The sequence below is a fragment of the Eschrichtius robustus genome, chromosome 3 (genome assembly GCF_028021215.1).
Source record: "Eschrichtius robustus isolate mEscRob2 chromosome 3, mEscRob2.pri, whole genome shotgun sequence".
Taxonomy (NCBI): domain Eukaryota; kingdom Metazoa; phylum Chordata; class Mammalia; order Artiodactyla; family Eschrichtiidae; genus Eschrichtius; species Eschrichtius robustus.
In genome coordinates this window covers 172,911,161-172,928,186 of record NC_090826.1, presented here as the reverse complement: position 1 = coordinate 172,928,186, position 17,026 = coordinate 172,911,161, and the positions used below count along the sequence as shown (strand labels likewise).

The window sequence follows — 17,026 nt, the reverse complement described above, 5'->3', positions numbered from 1 at the left end:
TCCCATTTTCAGGGTTGTCTTTTTGTCTTATTTATGGTTTCCTTTGCTGTGCAAACACTTTTAAGTTTCATTAGGTCCCATTTGTTCATTATTGTTTTTATTTCCATTTCTCTAGGAGGTGGATCAAAAAGGATTTTGCTGTGATTTATGTCATAGAGTGTTCTGCCTGTTTTCCTCTAAGAGTTTTATAGTGTCTGGCCTTACATTTAGGTCTTTAATCTATTTTGAGTTTATTTTTGTGTATGTTATTAGGGAGTGTTCTAATTTCATTCCTTTACATGTAGCTATCCAGTTTTCCCAGCACCACTTATTGAAGACACTTTCTTTTCTCTTTTCTCCATTGTATATCCTTGCCTCCTTTGTCATACATTCGTTGACCATAGGTGCGTGGGTTTATCTCTGGGCTTTCTATCCTGTTCCATTGATCTATACTTCTGTTTTTGTGCCAGTACCATACTGTCTTGATTACTGTAGCTTTGTAGTATAGGCTGAAGTCTGGGAGCCTGATTCCTCCAGCTCCGTTTTTCTTTCTCCAGATTGCTTTGGCTATTCGGGGTCTTTTATGTTTCCATACAAATTGTGAAATTTGTTGTTCTAGTTCTGTGAAAAATGCCATTGGTAGTTTGATAGGGATTGCATTGAATCTGTAGATTGCTTTGGGTAGTATAGTCATTTTCACAATGTTGATTCTTCCAATCCAAGAACATGTGTTTGTATCATCTTTAATTTCTTTCATCAGTGTCTTATAGTTTTCTGCATACAGGTCTTTTGTCTCCTTAGGTAGGTTTATTCCTAGGTATTTTATTCTTTTTGTTGCAGTGGTAAATGGGAGTGTTTCCTTTATTTCTCTTTCAGAGTTTTCATCCTTAGTGTATAGGAATGCAAGAGATTTCTGTGCATTAATTTTGTATCCTACTACTTTACCAAATTCATTGATTAACTTTAGTAGTTTTCTGGTGACATCTTTAGGATTCTCTATGTGTAGTATCATGTCATCTGCAAACAGTGACAGCTTTACTTCTTGTCTTCCAATTTGGATTCCTTTTATTTCTTTTTCTTCTGTGATTGCTGTGGCTAAAACTTCCAAAACTATGTTGAATAATAGTGGTGAGAGTGGACAGCCTTGTCTTGTTTCTGATCTTAGAGGAAATGGTTTCAGTTTTTCACCATTGAGAATGATGTTGGCTGTGGGTTTGTCATATATGGCCTTTATTATGTTGAGTTAAGTTCCCTCTATGCCTAGTTTCTGGAGGGTTTTTATCATAAATGGGTGTTGAATTTGGTCAAAAGCTTTTTCTGCATCTATTGAGATGATCATATGGTTTTTCTCCTTCAATTTGTTAATATGGTTTATCACATTGATTGATTTGCATATACTGAAGAATCCTTGCATTCCTGGGATAAACCCCACTTGATCATGGTGTATGATCCTTTTAATGTGCTGTTGGATTCTGTTTGCTAGCCTTTTGGTGAGGATTTTTGCGTCTATGTTCATCAGTGATATTGGTCTGTAGTTTTATTTATTTCTGACATCTTTGTCTGATTTTGCTATCAGGGTGATGGTGGCCTTGTAGAATTAGTTTGGGAGTGTTCCTCCCTCTGCTATATTTTGGAGGAGTTTGAGAAGGATAGGTGTTAGCTCTTCTCTAAATGTTTGATAGAATTTGCCTGTGAAACCATCTGGTCCTGGGCTTTCATTTGTTAGAAGATTTTTAATCACAGTTTCAATTTCATTACTTGTGATTGGTCTGTTCATATTTTCTATTTCTTCCTTGTTCAATCTCAGAAGGTTGTGCTTTTCTAAGAATTTGTCCATTTCTTCCAGGTTGTCCATTTTATTGGCATATAGTTGCTTGTAATAATCTCTCATGATCCTTTGTATTTCTGCAGTGTCAGTTGTTACTTCTCCTTTTGCATTTCGAATTCTATTGATTTGAGTCTTCTCCCTTTTTTTCTTGATGAGTCTGGCTAATGGTTTATCAACTTTGTGTATCTTCTCAAAGAACCAGGCTTTAGTTTTTTTGATGTTTGCTGTCATTTCCTTCATTTCTATTTCATTTATTTCTGATCTGATCTTTATGATTTCTTCCCTTCTGCTAACTTTGGGGTTTTTTTGTTCTTCTTTCTCTAATTGCTTTAGGTATAAGGTTAGGTTGTTTATGTGAGATGTTTCTTGTTTCTTGAGGTAGGATTGTATTGCTATAAACTTCCCTCTTAGAACTGCTTTTGCTGCATCCCATAGGTTTTGGGTTGTCGTGTTTTCATTGTCATTTATTTCTAGGTATTTTTTGATTTCCTCTTTGATTTCTTCAGTGGTCTCTTGGTTATTAAGTAGTGTATTCTTTAGCCTCCATGTGTTTGTATTTTTTACAGATTTTTTCCTGTAATTGATATCTAGTCTCATAGCATTGTTGTTGGAAAAGATACTTGATACAATTCCAATTTTCTTAAATTTACCAAGGTTTGCTTTGTGACCCAAGATATGATCTATCCTGGAGAATGTTCCATCAGCACTTGAGAAGAAAGTGTATTCTGTTGTTTTTGGATGGAATATCCTATAAATATCAATTAAGTCCATCTTGTTTAATGTATCTTTTAAGGCTTGTGTTTCCTTATTTATTTTCATTTTGGATGATCTGTCCATTGGTGAAAGTGGGGTGTTAAAGTCCCCTACTATGATTGTGTTACTGTCGATTTCCCCTTTTATGGCTGTTAGCATTTGCCTTATGTATTGAGGTGCTCCTATGTTGGGTGCATAAATATTTACAATTGTTATATATTCTTGGATTGATCCCTTGATCATTATGTAGTGTCCTTCTTTGGCTCTTGTAATTATATATCATTTTGTGAAAGTATGGAAATCAATGATGCACTAATGTACGTATCATATAACTTCCTCATATTTCTTTTATTTAATTGTAAAATGCCCCAAGTTAAATTGTTAGAATGTAGGTCTGTGTCTTAAATGGTCAAACTTTAAGTTCAGGTAAATACTTTGGATTTATAAATTCTTTGTTGTGCTGATCTCAATGTTTAAAATAGAAATGAAATTAAATAAGGAGACTCTATCAGTCACCATTAATTTCATCTATCTGGCTAGGTCTAAGTTGGACAAGAAAAAATTCCGTACACTAAAAACATTCTTTTGATTGTCAAAACATTCACATATGTTCATATTTACTGAAGCAGAAATAATAGTCTGAGGCCTTTATCTGAATTAGAATGAGTTTCATATGCATTTTAGACAACTGATTGTAATAGAACCATTTCATGTTTTTCCTTACTTGCAAGATTCAAGCAGAGACTTTTAAGATGGTTCGTGTTGACAGAGCCTCTCCTCATCTGCCTTATTATAGGTGAATTACAACAGTAGAGCAGCCCTTTTTTGTTATTTTCACGTGCATTTTGGTCCTAAACAGGATTTTATAAGCTACAAAGCATAAAAATATCTAGTACTCCATAGAATTAATTTAGAAAACCTAAGCATATTGCACAGAACATAAAGTTGACCTTTACCGTCTATGGCTTTTGGAATGGAGTGGGATGTGGAACACATCATAGATTTAATGTGGCACATCGCTGTCTGCAGAAACTTGGGTGGGACTGTGACTGCTTGCCCATGGCACCCGGTGATTGAATCTGCTGTCACCAGCATCCTGATAATAATGAACATCCAGCTTAACGACCGTGATTATGATTATCATAATTGATGTGCAAGAGCAGTGTGTGGGGATCATTACGCTGAACTGTACAGCAGAGAAACATGCCTCAGTTATGGATAATTTTACTTTTATGCATTGATTGGGATAAAATATGCCTTTCACTTTAAACAGACCAGCTTCATATAATTTTAAGAATCTTTCTGTACATGTTGATGGATGATTATGTGCCGGCTGAAAAGAGCCCCCAACAGTTGTTTGTTTTGTGTTGTTTCGTTTCATTAGTAAATGTAAACAATTAAATAATTAGGTGTAATTGAGGGGAAATATTTTGCTTATGAGGATGGCCTTCAATAATCAAATATTCAGTTTAAGTGCTTTTTCTGTCTCTCTCACAATATATCTGGGACTGAAGTTCTTCAGTTTTCCCCTCTGATTACCCTTGTATCAGTCTTCTGGAGGTCAGTAAGTAGCCTTCAGGAAAAGTATGTGCTTATAGAATGTTTTATTATAAAGTATTTTGCATTTGTATGTCTATACGTTTATGCATATACTCTAGTTTATTATGCATTTAAGAAAATAGGACAGAGCCAAATATTGTGTTATACTATTTATTAAAAAATAATGTTTAACCTACAGAATAGTTTGGATGTGTAATGTTAAGATGTATAAATTTACATTACCTTAGCCTTTTAATCAATGTTTTGTTTCAGATAGGTTTGTTACACTGTGTGGTAATTTTCAATTATAGTTTTAAAAACGGGTTCACAAGAGTTTATGATTTGAATTTTAATTTGTGAATAAAAATAATATGTGCAGTGATGTATCCAAGATTTTCATTAGATCAGAACTGACCATATTAGTGTATAATTATTAACCTAAGGGCCCAATTCGCATTTGAGTCTAAAGCATTACATTTGAGTGAGGAGCAAACATAATGGAACACAGTTTTATAAGAAGCATGGTAACCTATTTTTAAAAAAACCTTTATTTTCTAACTGCAACAAAGTCTGAGATGGAGAGATCTCTCCAACACATTATTAATCACTGTACAGCTCTAGAGAGACTGTGGCAACTGTTTCCTTCTGAGGTCTGTAAAATTTACATTACCCCAGGTAAGATGCTTGCCCTAGATGTGCACTTGTACACTGTGGTGTAGGACAGAATCTTTGTTTGACAGCTAGAGGTTTTATAGCTGGCCTCTATAATTTTCTTTCTGAAAGTTTTTAGTCCCAGTGTGATTCCTGAACTTAATTTTTTCCTTTTCTCCACTCCACTCAGATCCAAGGATGAGATGGCTATGTATGCTCAAAGTCTCCCTAATAGGGTCTTTTTCTTTTTCTAGTTCACCTACTGAAAATGTTACTTTTCAGGAGTGCTGGTTTTATACCGTGTTCTCTGGTCTAACGTCCCACTGTACCCCAGGCCCAGATGTCTCTTTCTTGACCATGTGCCATGTTACACCCAAACGTTAGGACTCTATGGATGTGTATATACCATGGGACATGTGCTGACTACAGCCTTCACTGGGTTGCACTTTGTTAGCAATTCTTTCTTCCAAAGAATCCTCTTAATCTTTCCCCAGGTCATTTATGCATTAAAAAAGATCTTAACATCTTTTATCTAGAATTTTTAGGTGATAGGCTTCTTGAAACCTCTAATTTACTGAAATTAAAGTACTGACACTTTATCTCAAATACTGGAAACATTTTTGCGAGTTAACAAATCGTTAATTTTGTGGGATTATTTTAAAGGGGAATGGTTCTATTATTATTCACTTCATTTAGTTACCTTTTTATTTGCTTTGGGATTTTTGCATAGTCTTTATTGTTTTATATTAACTCTGTGCTTTCATGCACCAAACTTTTGTATATTGTGTATATATATATATGTTTTCTGTTAAATATATATTGTTTTGCTTTTAAGGCTTTTTTAAAAATTGAAGTATAATTTCTGTACAATATTATATAAGTTAAAGTTATACAACATAGTGATTCACAATTTTTAAAGGTTATATTCCATTTATAATTATTATAGAATATTGGCTGTATTCTCTGTGTTGTACAATATAGCCTTATAGCTTACTTTATACATAATGGTTTGTACATTTTAAAAATTTATGTTGATTATGTGTCAAGATGATACAGAACACCAGAATATTATTTATAAAAATAATAATAAAATGAACTCTCTACCTGGCTGCCAGAGATAGTGATTCCTCTGATAGATCTAGACAATGTAAATTGAACACTTTCTGGAAAGGATTTATCATTCTAGAAGCCATTAGGAACATTCGTAATTCATGGGAAGCGGTTAAAATATCAGCATTATCAGGAAGAAGTTGATTCCAACCATCGTGGATGCCTTTGAGGGTTTCAAGACTTCAGTGGAGGAAGTCACTTCAGAAAGCAAGAGAACTAGAATTAGAAGTGGAGCCTGAAGATGTGACTGAATTGCTGCCATCTCATGATAAAACTTGAATGAATAAGGGATTGCTTCTAATGGATGAGCAAAGAAAGTGGTTTCTTGAGATGGGAACTACTCCTGGTGAAGATGTTATGTAGATTGTTGAAATGACAAAGGATGTAGAACATGACATAAACTTAGTTGATAAAGCAGTAGCAGGGTTTGAAGGGATTGACTCCAATTGTGAAAGAAGTTCTGCTACTGTGGGTAAAATGCTGTCAAGCAGCATTGCATGCTACAGAGAAGTCATTCCTATTTACATTGTGTTTTTAGACAGAATGCTATTGCACACCTAATAGACTACAGTATAGTGTAAACATAGCTTTCAGATGCATTGGAAGAGCAAAGAAATATGTGTGACTCAGTTACAATATTCACTTTATTGTGGTGGTCTGGAACCCAACCTGTGATATCTCCGAGTTACTCTTGTATTTAGAAAGTAATAGTAAAATCACATTAATAAATTGACTGAGTCCTAGATGATTAAAAGATTAATTTGCTTTCTATTAATTTAAATTTATGTCCCATACTGTATAGTTCATGTTTTAATATTATAAAAATTGAATAATGAAATTTAAATATATTAAAAAATCTAACTTGTGTTACTTCTAAGGCAAAAGAAGTAAAAAGCTTGCTATCAAGTTGGATTTTAATTTATAGATCACATTTTATGTCCTTTTGTATCTTCCAGTTGATTTTATATCAGTATAAAAATAGTATTTTGAAAAAATTTTTGGTAAATTTCCAAGTTGGTGCTTAAAATATTTTAAAAGTCTTACAAAAAGGCAAAGGGAACCAACAGCAACACACACCATAAAAAAAAAGGGACAAGTCAAATACTTCTCTTAATTGTGTGTTTCCTTATCACTTTATATCACTTTATATAATGTGCTCTAAGGAGTGCTCAGAACTCTACTCATGGGTTTCACAGACTAGATTTCCTGCTTGAGAATTCACTTGAGGAAATTGTTCCATTGCAAAAATTATTGTTGTGGATTTAATTTAGTTTAACATACTTAACTGCATATTTTCCAAATTATGCCTAAGTGCAATATATTTTCTCCTAAAGGCTCTCTTCATGGAGTTATTTAAACATTCATATTCATCCTAAAAAGATGCTGAAAGCCATACTACCAGACTGATTTTGAGAAGGCTACAGTTTGTGATTTCTGTTACATATATAAGCTCCAGATTGCTCCAGTTAATAAGCTCCAGATTGCGCCAGAAGCTCCAGATTGCTACAGTTAATAATTGCATTATTAACTCTGGATTAATTTACAAGTTAATTTTTAGGTGGCTATTATAAGGTTATAAACTATTAGGGGAAAATTTAAATCTGCTAACATGTTAAAAGTTTAACAACTGTGAAATATCAGATGACTGAAAAGTGATAACTTGATGATCTGGGCAGCCACTGAATTTAAGGATATCAATTAAAGACTCTAAAGGTACAAAAGTAGTAAAAATATTTCAGACAGAGGTTGTAAGGATACAAATGTTGACCTTAACTCTCTTACTAAATCGATTCCAAGGGCTGTTTGCAAAGAGTTTGCTCACAACAATTGGAATATTTTAAAAAACCTAATTTTCCTCCTCGGTAATTCCTCAGTTAGAAAATGTGGTCCCTTGATGATGATCTAGGGCTTTGAAGAGTAAATGGATTTTAAAGAGAAAATTAGATGGTACTTATTATTCTGTCTAACTAGCAATGCATTGTCATTTGTCTGTTGTATTATAAATGTCTTGCTTTCCCTGCCTTCTTCATTTAATCATGTAACTTGCCTGTAAGCAGCATTAGAGAAAAAATAATATTGCTGTATTACTCTTTCAGTTTTCTTTGCTTATCCAAACAGAGCTCACACTTATTATGCCCACTGCAGAACTCTCCATCTCCTCCCTGACACCTGGTCTCTTTTAAATTCCTTCCATCCAGGCAGTCACTCACTTATGTCAAATACTGAGGAGACATACTAGTTTTCTCCCTCTCTTCCTTAGGAAAGCTTTTCCTAACTGCATCCCCTCTCCCAAGTGAAATTATGGCAAGTTTAGTATTTTAAAAATTAAACCATGATATGGGGCTTCCCTGGAGGTCCAGTGGTTAAGACTGCATGCTTCCACTGCAGGGGGTATGGGTTTGATCCCTGGTCGGGGAACTAAGATTCCACATGCCGCATGGCGTGGCCAAAAAAAAAAAAACAAACTAAGATATAAAACTTACATCCTAGTCCAAAATTAAGTTTTCTTATGGTAAATAAAATATAATTTCTGTGTATATATTCAGTGTTTTATTATTTTTATTATATATTCTTTCTGAGTATATTTTTGTTATGAATCTAATTATTTGTCATGAGCAAACTGGGCTGCAAGCATGTCTGTCCAAGTTTCCTTGTAGCTCACCAACCTAATGCCATATATCACGATGGTATTTATTATAGAAATAATGAAGAGCACATAGCATTAACCATATACCTTTTTCCTTCACTTTATGTCATGTGTGTACTATTTTAAGAAAATGACTTCCATTTTGTCAACATTTTTGATAGAAACTCATTTATATTGCTAAAGCCTATAAACCATTAAAAAAATTTTAAGTATTTTTTTCAGAATTATAATTTTTAAAAGAAATAAAAGAAACTATTTAAATTCAAACTATGCTTGTTTGAATCTGAAGCTTTGCTTTGATTTTCAAGACACTACATATTGTTTTTCTAAATGAACTCAGAAACATCTGTCATTTATGTTTTGATATTTAATATACATAAATAATGTCCAAAGGGTAGAAGCAATCTAATCTGCAAATATGAATATACTTTCTAGTTCTAATAGCATAATTAAGGGTGTACAAAATACTGTACATAAAATTTTAGCATACTTAGTTTTGAAAGTAAGTTTCCATATTCATGGCTAGTGTTACTTAAATTTCAAAGTACTGTAAAAATTCTAAAAATATCCCAGAAAAAAGTTGATAAAATATATCAGATGTATTGGTAGCTAACACATATACTTTTTCCTTTTACCCCAAAACACTACTGATAAAAGTTCCCTTGCTTCAACTTTCTAACTCTCATATTACTGATCTATAATATATATAAATGCCAACAATAATAAAGGATCTGAAGTTGCATGAATTTGTCAGATTGGGAGATTTCCAGATATCAAATGTTAAGTATTTGATATTCTATGAAGAAAAATCACCTCTGAATGTAGCTACTGTATTCATATAAAGTTATATCTTAGTAGCATTAAAATAATCAGTGATAGATTGAAGGACTGATTTTTGATGACATGCTAACATAAAAATAAAGTGCACTTTCCAGAAAGCTTCTTTCTGCTGTAGTGTACAGTGTAGCTTAAAATACTGCCCCAGTAAAGTCTATTATTCCAAAGCAAAGAAATATGCTCCTTTTCAGATATTTCCTGTCTTTCCTATATATATAATTTTTAGTAGCTAAATAATTATTTTCATCATAATCATACATTATGACCTCATAGGGGATGGCAGTGTACTTGTTTTTATTTATTTATTTATTTTTAAAGTTATGGTCAAAAAGTTAGTTACCTTAAGAACACATTGACTAAAGTATGTCTGTGGCATGTACTCAAGGTTTGTCTTTGCCTTGTCGATCTCACTAGTCCTTTCTGCACAGCTATGAACACACAGCCACATTCAGGAAAGGCATCATTAGATGGGGTGGAAAGGGGGAATAACTGAAGATCCATCTCTCTCACATTGAATCTTACATGTAGAAGTGATGTTCTAGCTATGAAGGTTTTCTCTATGGAAGTATAGTTAACAAGAGTGACGCAAGGCAAAGAATCCATTACAAGTGCATGTTACATGATTGTTGGCTTGGCCATTTGTGCTCAAGACCTGTCCACCTATACTCATCAGATGACTAATCAAGTCACTATCTTTTTTCCACTTAACCATGTGGTTTTATTTTCCTTTGTAGGAAATCATTTTGCCTATCTCATTTCTTGTACTTTTTTTATGTGGGAAGTTTGATTTAAAATATAGAGTGGCACTTTATGGTTTTTGGTCTTACATTTAAATCTTTAACACATTTTGTGTTTATTTTTGCATATGGTGTGAAATACAAGTTTCATTCTTTTGCATGTAGCTGTCCAGTTTTGCCAACACCATTTATTGAGGAGGCTGTCTTTTCCCCATTGCATATTCTTTCCTTCTTTGTCATAGATTAATTAGCCATACAAGTATGGGTTTATTTCTGAGCTCTTTATCCTGTTCCATTTATCTGTGTGTCTGCTTTTGTGCCAGTAACATACTGTTTTGATTACTGTAGCTTTTACTATAGCTTGAAATCAGGGAGTGTGATACCTCCAGCTTTGTCCTTAAGATCGCTTTGGCTATTCAGGGTCTTTTGTGTTTCCATACAAATTTAGAATTATTTGTTTTAGTTTTGTGAAAAATGCCTTTGGTATTTTGATAGAGATTGCATGGAATCTATAGATTGCCTTGGGTAGTATGGCCATTTTAACAATATTAATTCTTCCAACCTATGAGCACAGTATATTTTTCCACTTGTTTGTTTTGTCTTCAATTTCTTTCATCAGTGCCTATAGTTTTCAGAGTACAAGTCTTTTACCATTTTGGTTAGATTTATTCTCAGTATTTTATCCTTCTTGATGCAAATGTAAATGTGATTGTTTTAATTTCTCTTTCTGATAGTTTGTTATTAGTGTATAGAATTGCAACAGATTTCTGTTTATTAATTTTGTGTCCTGCAACCTTACTGAATTCATTTATTAATTGTAATAGTATTTTGGTAGAATTTTCAGAATTTTCTATATACAGTATCACGTCATCTGCAAACAGTGAAAGTTTTACTTCTTCCTTTCCAATTTGGGTTTCCTTTATTTCTTTTCCTTCTCTGGTTGCTGCGGCTAGGACTTTGAATACTATGTTGAATAAAAGTGCTTCTGTCGATATAATCATATTATTTTTATTCTTCTGTTTGTTGATGTGGTGCATCACATTGATTGATTTGTGGATATTGAATCATCCTTACATCCCTGGGATAAATCCTACTTGAGCATGGCATATGGTCCTTTTAATGTATGCTTTTTGTACAGTCTTAGCAATATTTTTTGGATCTGTTTCCTCAGACAAAGGAAACAAATGAAAAGATAAACAAATGGGACTACATAAAACTAAAAAAGCTCTTGCACAGTGAAGAAAACTGTCAACCAAATAAAAAGGCAGCCTACTGAATGGGAGAAGATATTTGCAAATGATATATCCAACAAGGGGTTGATATCCAAAATATACAAAGAACTCGTACAACTCAACATCAGAAAAACAAATAATCTGATATTAAAATGAGCAGAGGACCTGAATAGACATTTTTCCAAAGAGGGTGTACAGATGGCCAACAGGCACATGAAAGGATGCTCGCCAGTCATCAGGGAAATACAAATTAATATCACAATGAGATACCACCTCACACCTGGCAGAATGGCTGTCATCAAAAAGATAACAAATAACAAGTGTTGGCAAGGATGTGGAGAAAAGAGAACCCTCATCCTTTGTTGGTGGGACTGTAGATTGTGCAGCCACTGTGGACAGATTTTTTAATGCAAAAAATTAAAAATAGAACTACCATATGATCCAGGATGAAATAGGTGATGGGGATTAAGAGATAAAAACTTCCAGTCATAAAATAAATGAGCCACAAGGATGTAATATACAGCTTAAGGAATATAGTCAATAATATTGTAATAACTTTGTATTATGGGGACAGATGGTTAGTAGACTTATCATGGTGATTATTTAATAGTGTGTGCAAATGTCAAATCACTATGTACTACACCTGAAATTAACATAATACTGCACGTCAACTGTATTTCAGTAAAAATTAAATAAAGAAAATATAAAGTGTCCAAGTAAGTTTTCAGTTTAATTCTGGAGACTGCTGCTTTCTTCAGAAATAATGTAAAGACTTCAAATTAATAATTTGATACCTTTTTTGGCCTCTGACTCTAGAGAATCTAATTGAAGCTATGGACTTTCTCTCCAGAAAAAAGTACAAATATACAATGCACACAACACTTGCATGCCATCATTTTGGTTTATTGAAAACTAATTTCCTTCACAAAACAAGTAAAACAAAAGTTTTGTTTACAATTGTTGTTCTCAAATGTCTATTTTACAAAAATGTGGAAATGAATACAAATTTTGCAAGTTAAGAAATGTAATCGTATAAAAGTAAATTTCAATGAAAACACTACTATGTTTTCACTTGAGTTAAAAGTTGAAATGTTAGGGAAGACTTTTAATATGGCAATGCACTTATCTTTGACATGAATTTGATTTCAATTCTTTGTTCTAATGGCAACAAATGTTAAAAGTAAGTTACTTAGGTACGTAGTGTCAAATGGTATCCAAACACTAATAACTTGCCTTGTCAGAGAACAAAGGTTGGAGTAAAGGAATATAAAAGTTTTATGAGGGCTTCCCTGGTGGCGCAGTGGTTGAGAGTCTGCCTGCCAATGCAGGGCACACGGGTTCGAGCCCTGGTCTGGGAAGATCCCACATGCCGCGGAGCAACTAGGCCCGTGAGCCACAATTACTGAGCCTGCGCGTCTGGAGCCCGTGCTCCACAACAAGAGAGGCCGCGATAGTGAAGAGGCCCGCGCACCGCGATGAAGAGTGGCCCCCGCTTGCCGCAAATGGAGAAAGCCCTCGCACAGAAACAAAGACCCAACACAGCCATAAATAAATAAATAGATAGATAGATAAATAAATAAATAATAATAAAAAAAAAGTTTTATGAGAATCTCTAAAATAGATTGAACTCACATCATTTCATTTCCTTTGTCCTTAAACCATCGAGGGTTATGTGTTTTGGAGTCTGCTTTATTGATATACTCTGTGACAGCTGAAAGTTATGAATCCATGTATTATTTTAGGGACATTGAAGCAGAAGTGAACTTCAACAGAGACTTGTATTGTTCCTGGGTGTTCAGAGACTCCTCCCTATACAGAAAGAAACAAATTGTCATTTTCCACTTCAGCCTACAGAAGTACTTCATTCAGAATTAGAGAGTTGGCGTAATTATCTTCCTCTAATCTTATTTTCCAGAGTAAGAGCTTGTTCAATAGAAGTCATGACTTTTCAGCACCATGCATACTATGACAGTAGTGCATTGAATAATAATAAAATTATCTAGGTAATCCGATCTGAACGAACTCCTTATCTTATTGCTCCAACCATGGCTTCCTATTTCTCTCAGATATTTTGAAACTTCTGCTTACAGTTGACTCCTTATCTTCCAGACACTGTATTTCATATCCTGCTCACATTTTCTCATGAAAATTCGAAGGCTGACTGCTGAAAAGGAGTCTGAATGCCTCCATTAGGGATTTGAGGCAGCATCTTTGGCAGTAACTCATGCTAATTTAGAAAGTGATCAAGGTGGCACATGAAACTTGTTTTATCAAACGGTAAAACCAGACGTGTTTCCAAAGGTTGCAGATACTGTACCTAGTCATGAAGTTTCCAGATGTTTCTTCCAAATGAAGTTATGCTCAACGAAAGAAATGTTAATCATTTTGAAGACAGGAAAACAGTCTACGTGTTTTCCAAAAGGGGCTCACAAAATAGAAATTTTCCTGTCATGATGTCAGTGGGAACAGACCAGACCAAATTCATCAGTTGCTTGCTCTCAGAGACATCGTGGGTCATGATAAAGGAAATGTTGCCTCTGTCGTTTAATCTATGACATGTTAGAAAATATCAACTATTTGGGAGAGAATGCAGTATTTCTTTTATTTTATCCTTATGTTCTAAGTCACAAATCAACAACATTTATTTTCTTGCCACATGGTTTCTCCCCTGTGGTATGTGGCTTCATGTTTGCATTATGAGATGATTCTAGGTGAAGGTCTTTGGATGGAGCAAATCATAGTTTGGTTGATTTCCAACCTTCTCAAATCAAGCCACTTTTTGTGACAAAGAGCCCCATTCTCTGAAGTACTTTTGCAAGTGGCAGAAGTGCTCCAGCTGTATTTACTTCATGTTTTTAATGATGACATCTTCACTACTCTAGAGGTTGTTTATTTGCTGTGCTATTTTATAATCTAAAACCTCAAGATTCTCTCTCTTTATGTTACCATATTAAGAGGAATGATTCAACACAACTTTGAATATTATGTAGAACTACAAGAGTTATTTGGGGTATATCCTCCAGTGTTTAAAAATTAAACCAAGAATAAATAGTAGAGATGTGGAATTAGGGAATTAAAACCTTCCCCACACTGCAATACCCAAACAGAAATAATCTCTGTAATAGCTTTTGAATAGCAAATGACTTGTCAGACTCTATTGAGATTAGTTTCCTTATGGCTTTTGTGACTGTTTACAGCTAGTAAATTCAGATATTTTGTTTCTGAGCATGTTTTCTGAGATTTTAAAAGGAAGCAATTTGACGAGAAGATCAAAAACAACAATATGGCTAAATTAACCACAGATTTACTGGATAAATAATTGTGTTCAATACGCCTAGCTGATTATGTATGTATTATAGGCATGAGTAATAATAAAATTCTTTGCTAGCTATACTTCACAGATACTCAACAATCAGAATGGACAATAATCCTGGGACTCCCTGCTGGGATACACAGTAACTATTTAACTGCTGGATTGTGAAGGATGTTTGAGGTAGTACTTGGGTTTGTAGCCATTTACTAACAGATATGAAAATAATGAAACCATTTCTAAAATACGTAAGTAACCAATATGCCCATACTGATGCATGCTGGCTGAATTTCAGCTCTTATTACAGTGTGAATCTTGTTCTGGTGTGTGGCTATTCTGAGTCTCCATGGTGTGCATGGCCTGTTGATTTCTTAAGTCTTGCATTATCTTCACTGATTGTTAGGAATCTTATAATCTATATGTATTTCAGCAGTGTTCATTTATTAAGTTAGAAGGACTTTTACTCTTGACTGTAAAGAGTTGATTCAGCTGCTATTGCATCTGTTCATGTAGATCTACTTGTTGTGTATGTAACTCCACAGGACTCCAGAATTGCTCTGTTCACTAAAGAGCAGAAAAACTACTCCCTGACAAAGCAAGCTCCACATTCTCTAAATTTGTGTTGTTCCATTTGACAGCCGTGCAGCTACTGAGCACTTGAAATATAGCTTCTCTAATTTGAGATGTGCTGTAAGTGTAAAAGACCCTGGATTTCAAAGATATAGTACAAAAAAAAGGTAACATTCATATTTTTATATTAATGACATAGTTATACCAATAATACTTTAGACATATTAGCTTAAATATTTTATTGCCATACAATTAATTTCACCTATTTCTTGTTACTATTTGTAATATGGCTACTAGAAAATTAAAATTATATATGTGGCCCACATTGTATTTCTATTGGACTGTGCTGCTGTAAATGATATAGCTAACCAAGTGTTTGGGGTTAACAAGGACTTGATTTTAATGGAACCTGTGGAGAATTTTGTTCTGGAAACTCAGGGAAGCATTTTTATCTGATGTCGTTGTGCTTTTCCACTTTAAAACTTTTTCACTACGGTGTAGTGGATTTGAAAATATCACCAGTTTCTTTGGTTATGGTTGCTTCCTCCACACTTCACTAAATTACTACTCCCACTTCACTCATTATAGGTCAGTTAAAGAAGTGAGTTTTTTAGAAAAGGTACATTAAGTGGAAATTTTGGGCTTACAGATAATTATCTTAATGCAAATAATTAAATAATAATAAAGCCAAGACATTAAAAACTAAGGCTTTGGTGAAATTTTTAATGGCACTGTCTGTAGGTATATACTCTTGACTTCGGATCAGCTTTGCCTATGGCCAAAAAACCAAAAGAAATCACTTTTGTTCTATGGAAATGAAGTAGGAGTCCCTTTCCTACTACCCTCTTAATTAGATTTCATGAATTTATATTGTGGGAAATCAGAGTGTATCTCCTTAATCCAGGGATAAGATTATAGAGCTATATTTATAAATATAGGTAAAATTAACGTGGCTTTATGGGTTGCTTAAAACATGTGTAGTCTTAGAAGACTTATAAACATATTTAAAAGATGTCACCATACAATTGTACAAACACATGAAGCCACTCTTGAGCTGATCTGTGGTTAGAGAAGGAAGCCATGACTTGAGACAAAGTACCTTAACCAAAATTCTCAATATTTTAGAGGCTGTTTTCAAATTCTGATATAAATAAATAAGTGTGAGTCTTGGACCCAGAAAAAAGGAAGAAAAAAAAATCAATCAAAAGTACCCTGTATATTAAAACCGACTTTGTGCTCTAATGTGAAGCTACTTGATTGAGTGGTGCGGTGTCAACCGTATCTTTCTTCTAATGCTAAAAGTAATGCACATAGACAGAGTGACAATCACAGCACAGCCTCCCATCAGCAATAATTAATCTTTTAGTTAACAGAGACTAGAAAAGCCTCTCATCAGCCTCTTCTGAAGTCTGAGGGACCCTGTATTTTGATGTTTCATTCTGAGGAAAATTGTCCCCACCAGTTCTAACAAATTGAAACACCAGGCTAATTATGGCAGCTAATGAAGTGTGTGGAATGGTCACAGCTTGTCGTGAAACTGTTCCTTCAGCTTGGATTAGGGTTTCATCAATCACTTTTTTAAACTGATCCAGAATTGCTTCTGCCCAGTGCTTGGCATTTTTAATGCTGTTTCTGTAATTGGTTTTTTCCCTAAAGCTTAGACTGTTTTTTGAAATATTATAGTCTCAGGACAGGACTTGCTAACTCTAGTTTATAAAAAAAAAAAATTTATTATTAATGATATCAGCTGATCAAGTGGTAGGAAGCTAATAAAAGGACCACCAAAATAAAATTTGTTGTACTGTTTCAATCCTGCTAAAGGTAGCAATAAAT

General features: G+C 34.0%; 1 protein-coding gene across 4 annotated transcripts in view; it reads left to right on the top strand.

Moving 5' to 3' along the window:
• The window catches only part of SPATA17 (spermatogenesis associated 17), a 190,177-nt gene that overhangs the window by 145,171 nt on the left and 27,980 nt on the right, over positions 1–17,026 (top strand). The window contains exon 10 of one of the 4 annotated variants that reach the window (XM_068538542.1): positions 3,292–4,054. The exons of the other annotated variants lie outside the window; for them this stretch is intronic. Within the exon in view, the coding sequence (XP_068394643.1) occupies positions 3,292–3,360 (69 nt within the window). The 3' untranslated portion in view covers positions 3,361–4,054. Of the gene's footprint in view, positions 1–3,291; positions 4,055–17,026 lie in introns of those variants that run through there. 4 annotated transcript variants of the gene reach the window in all.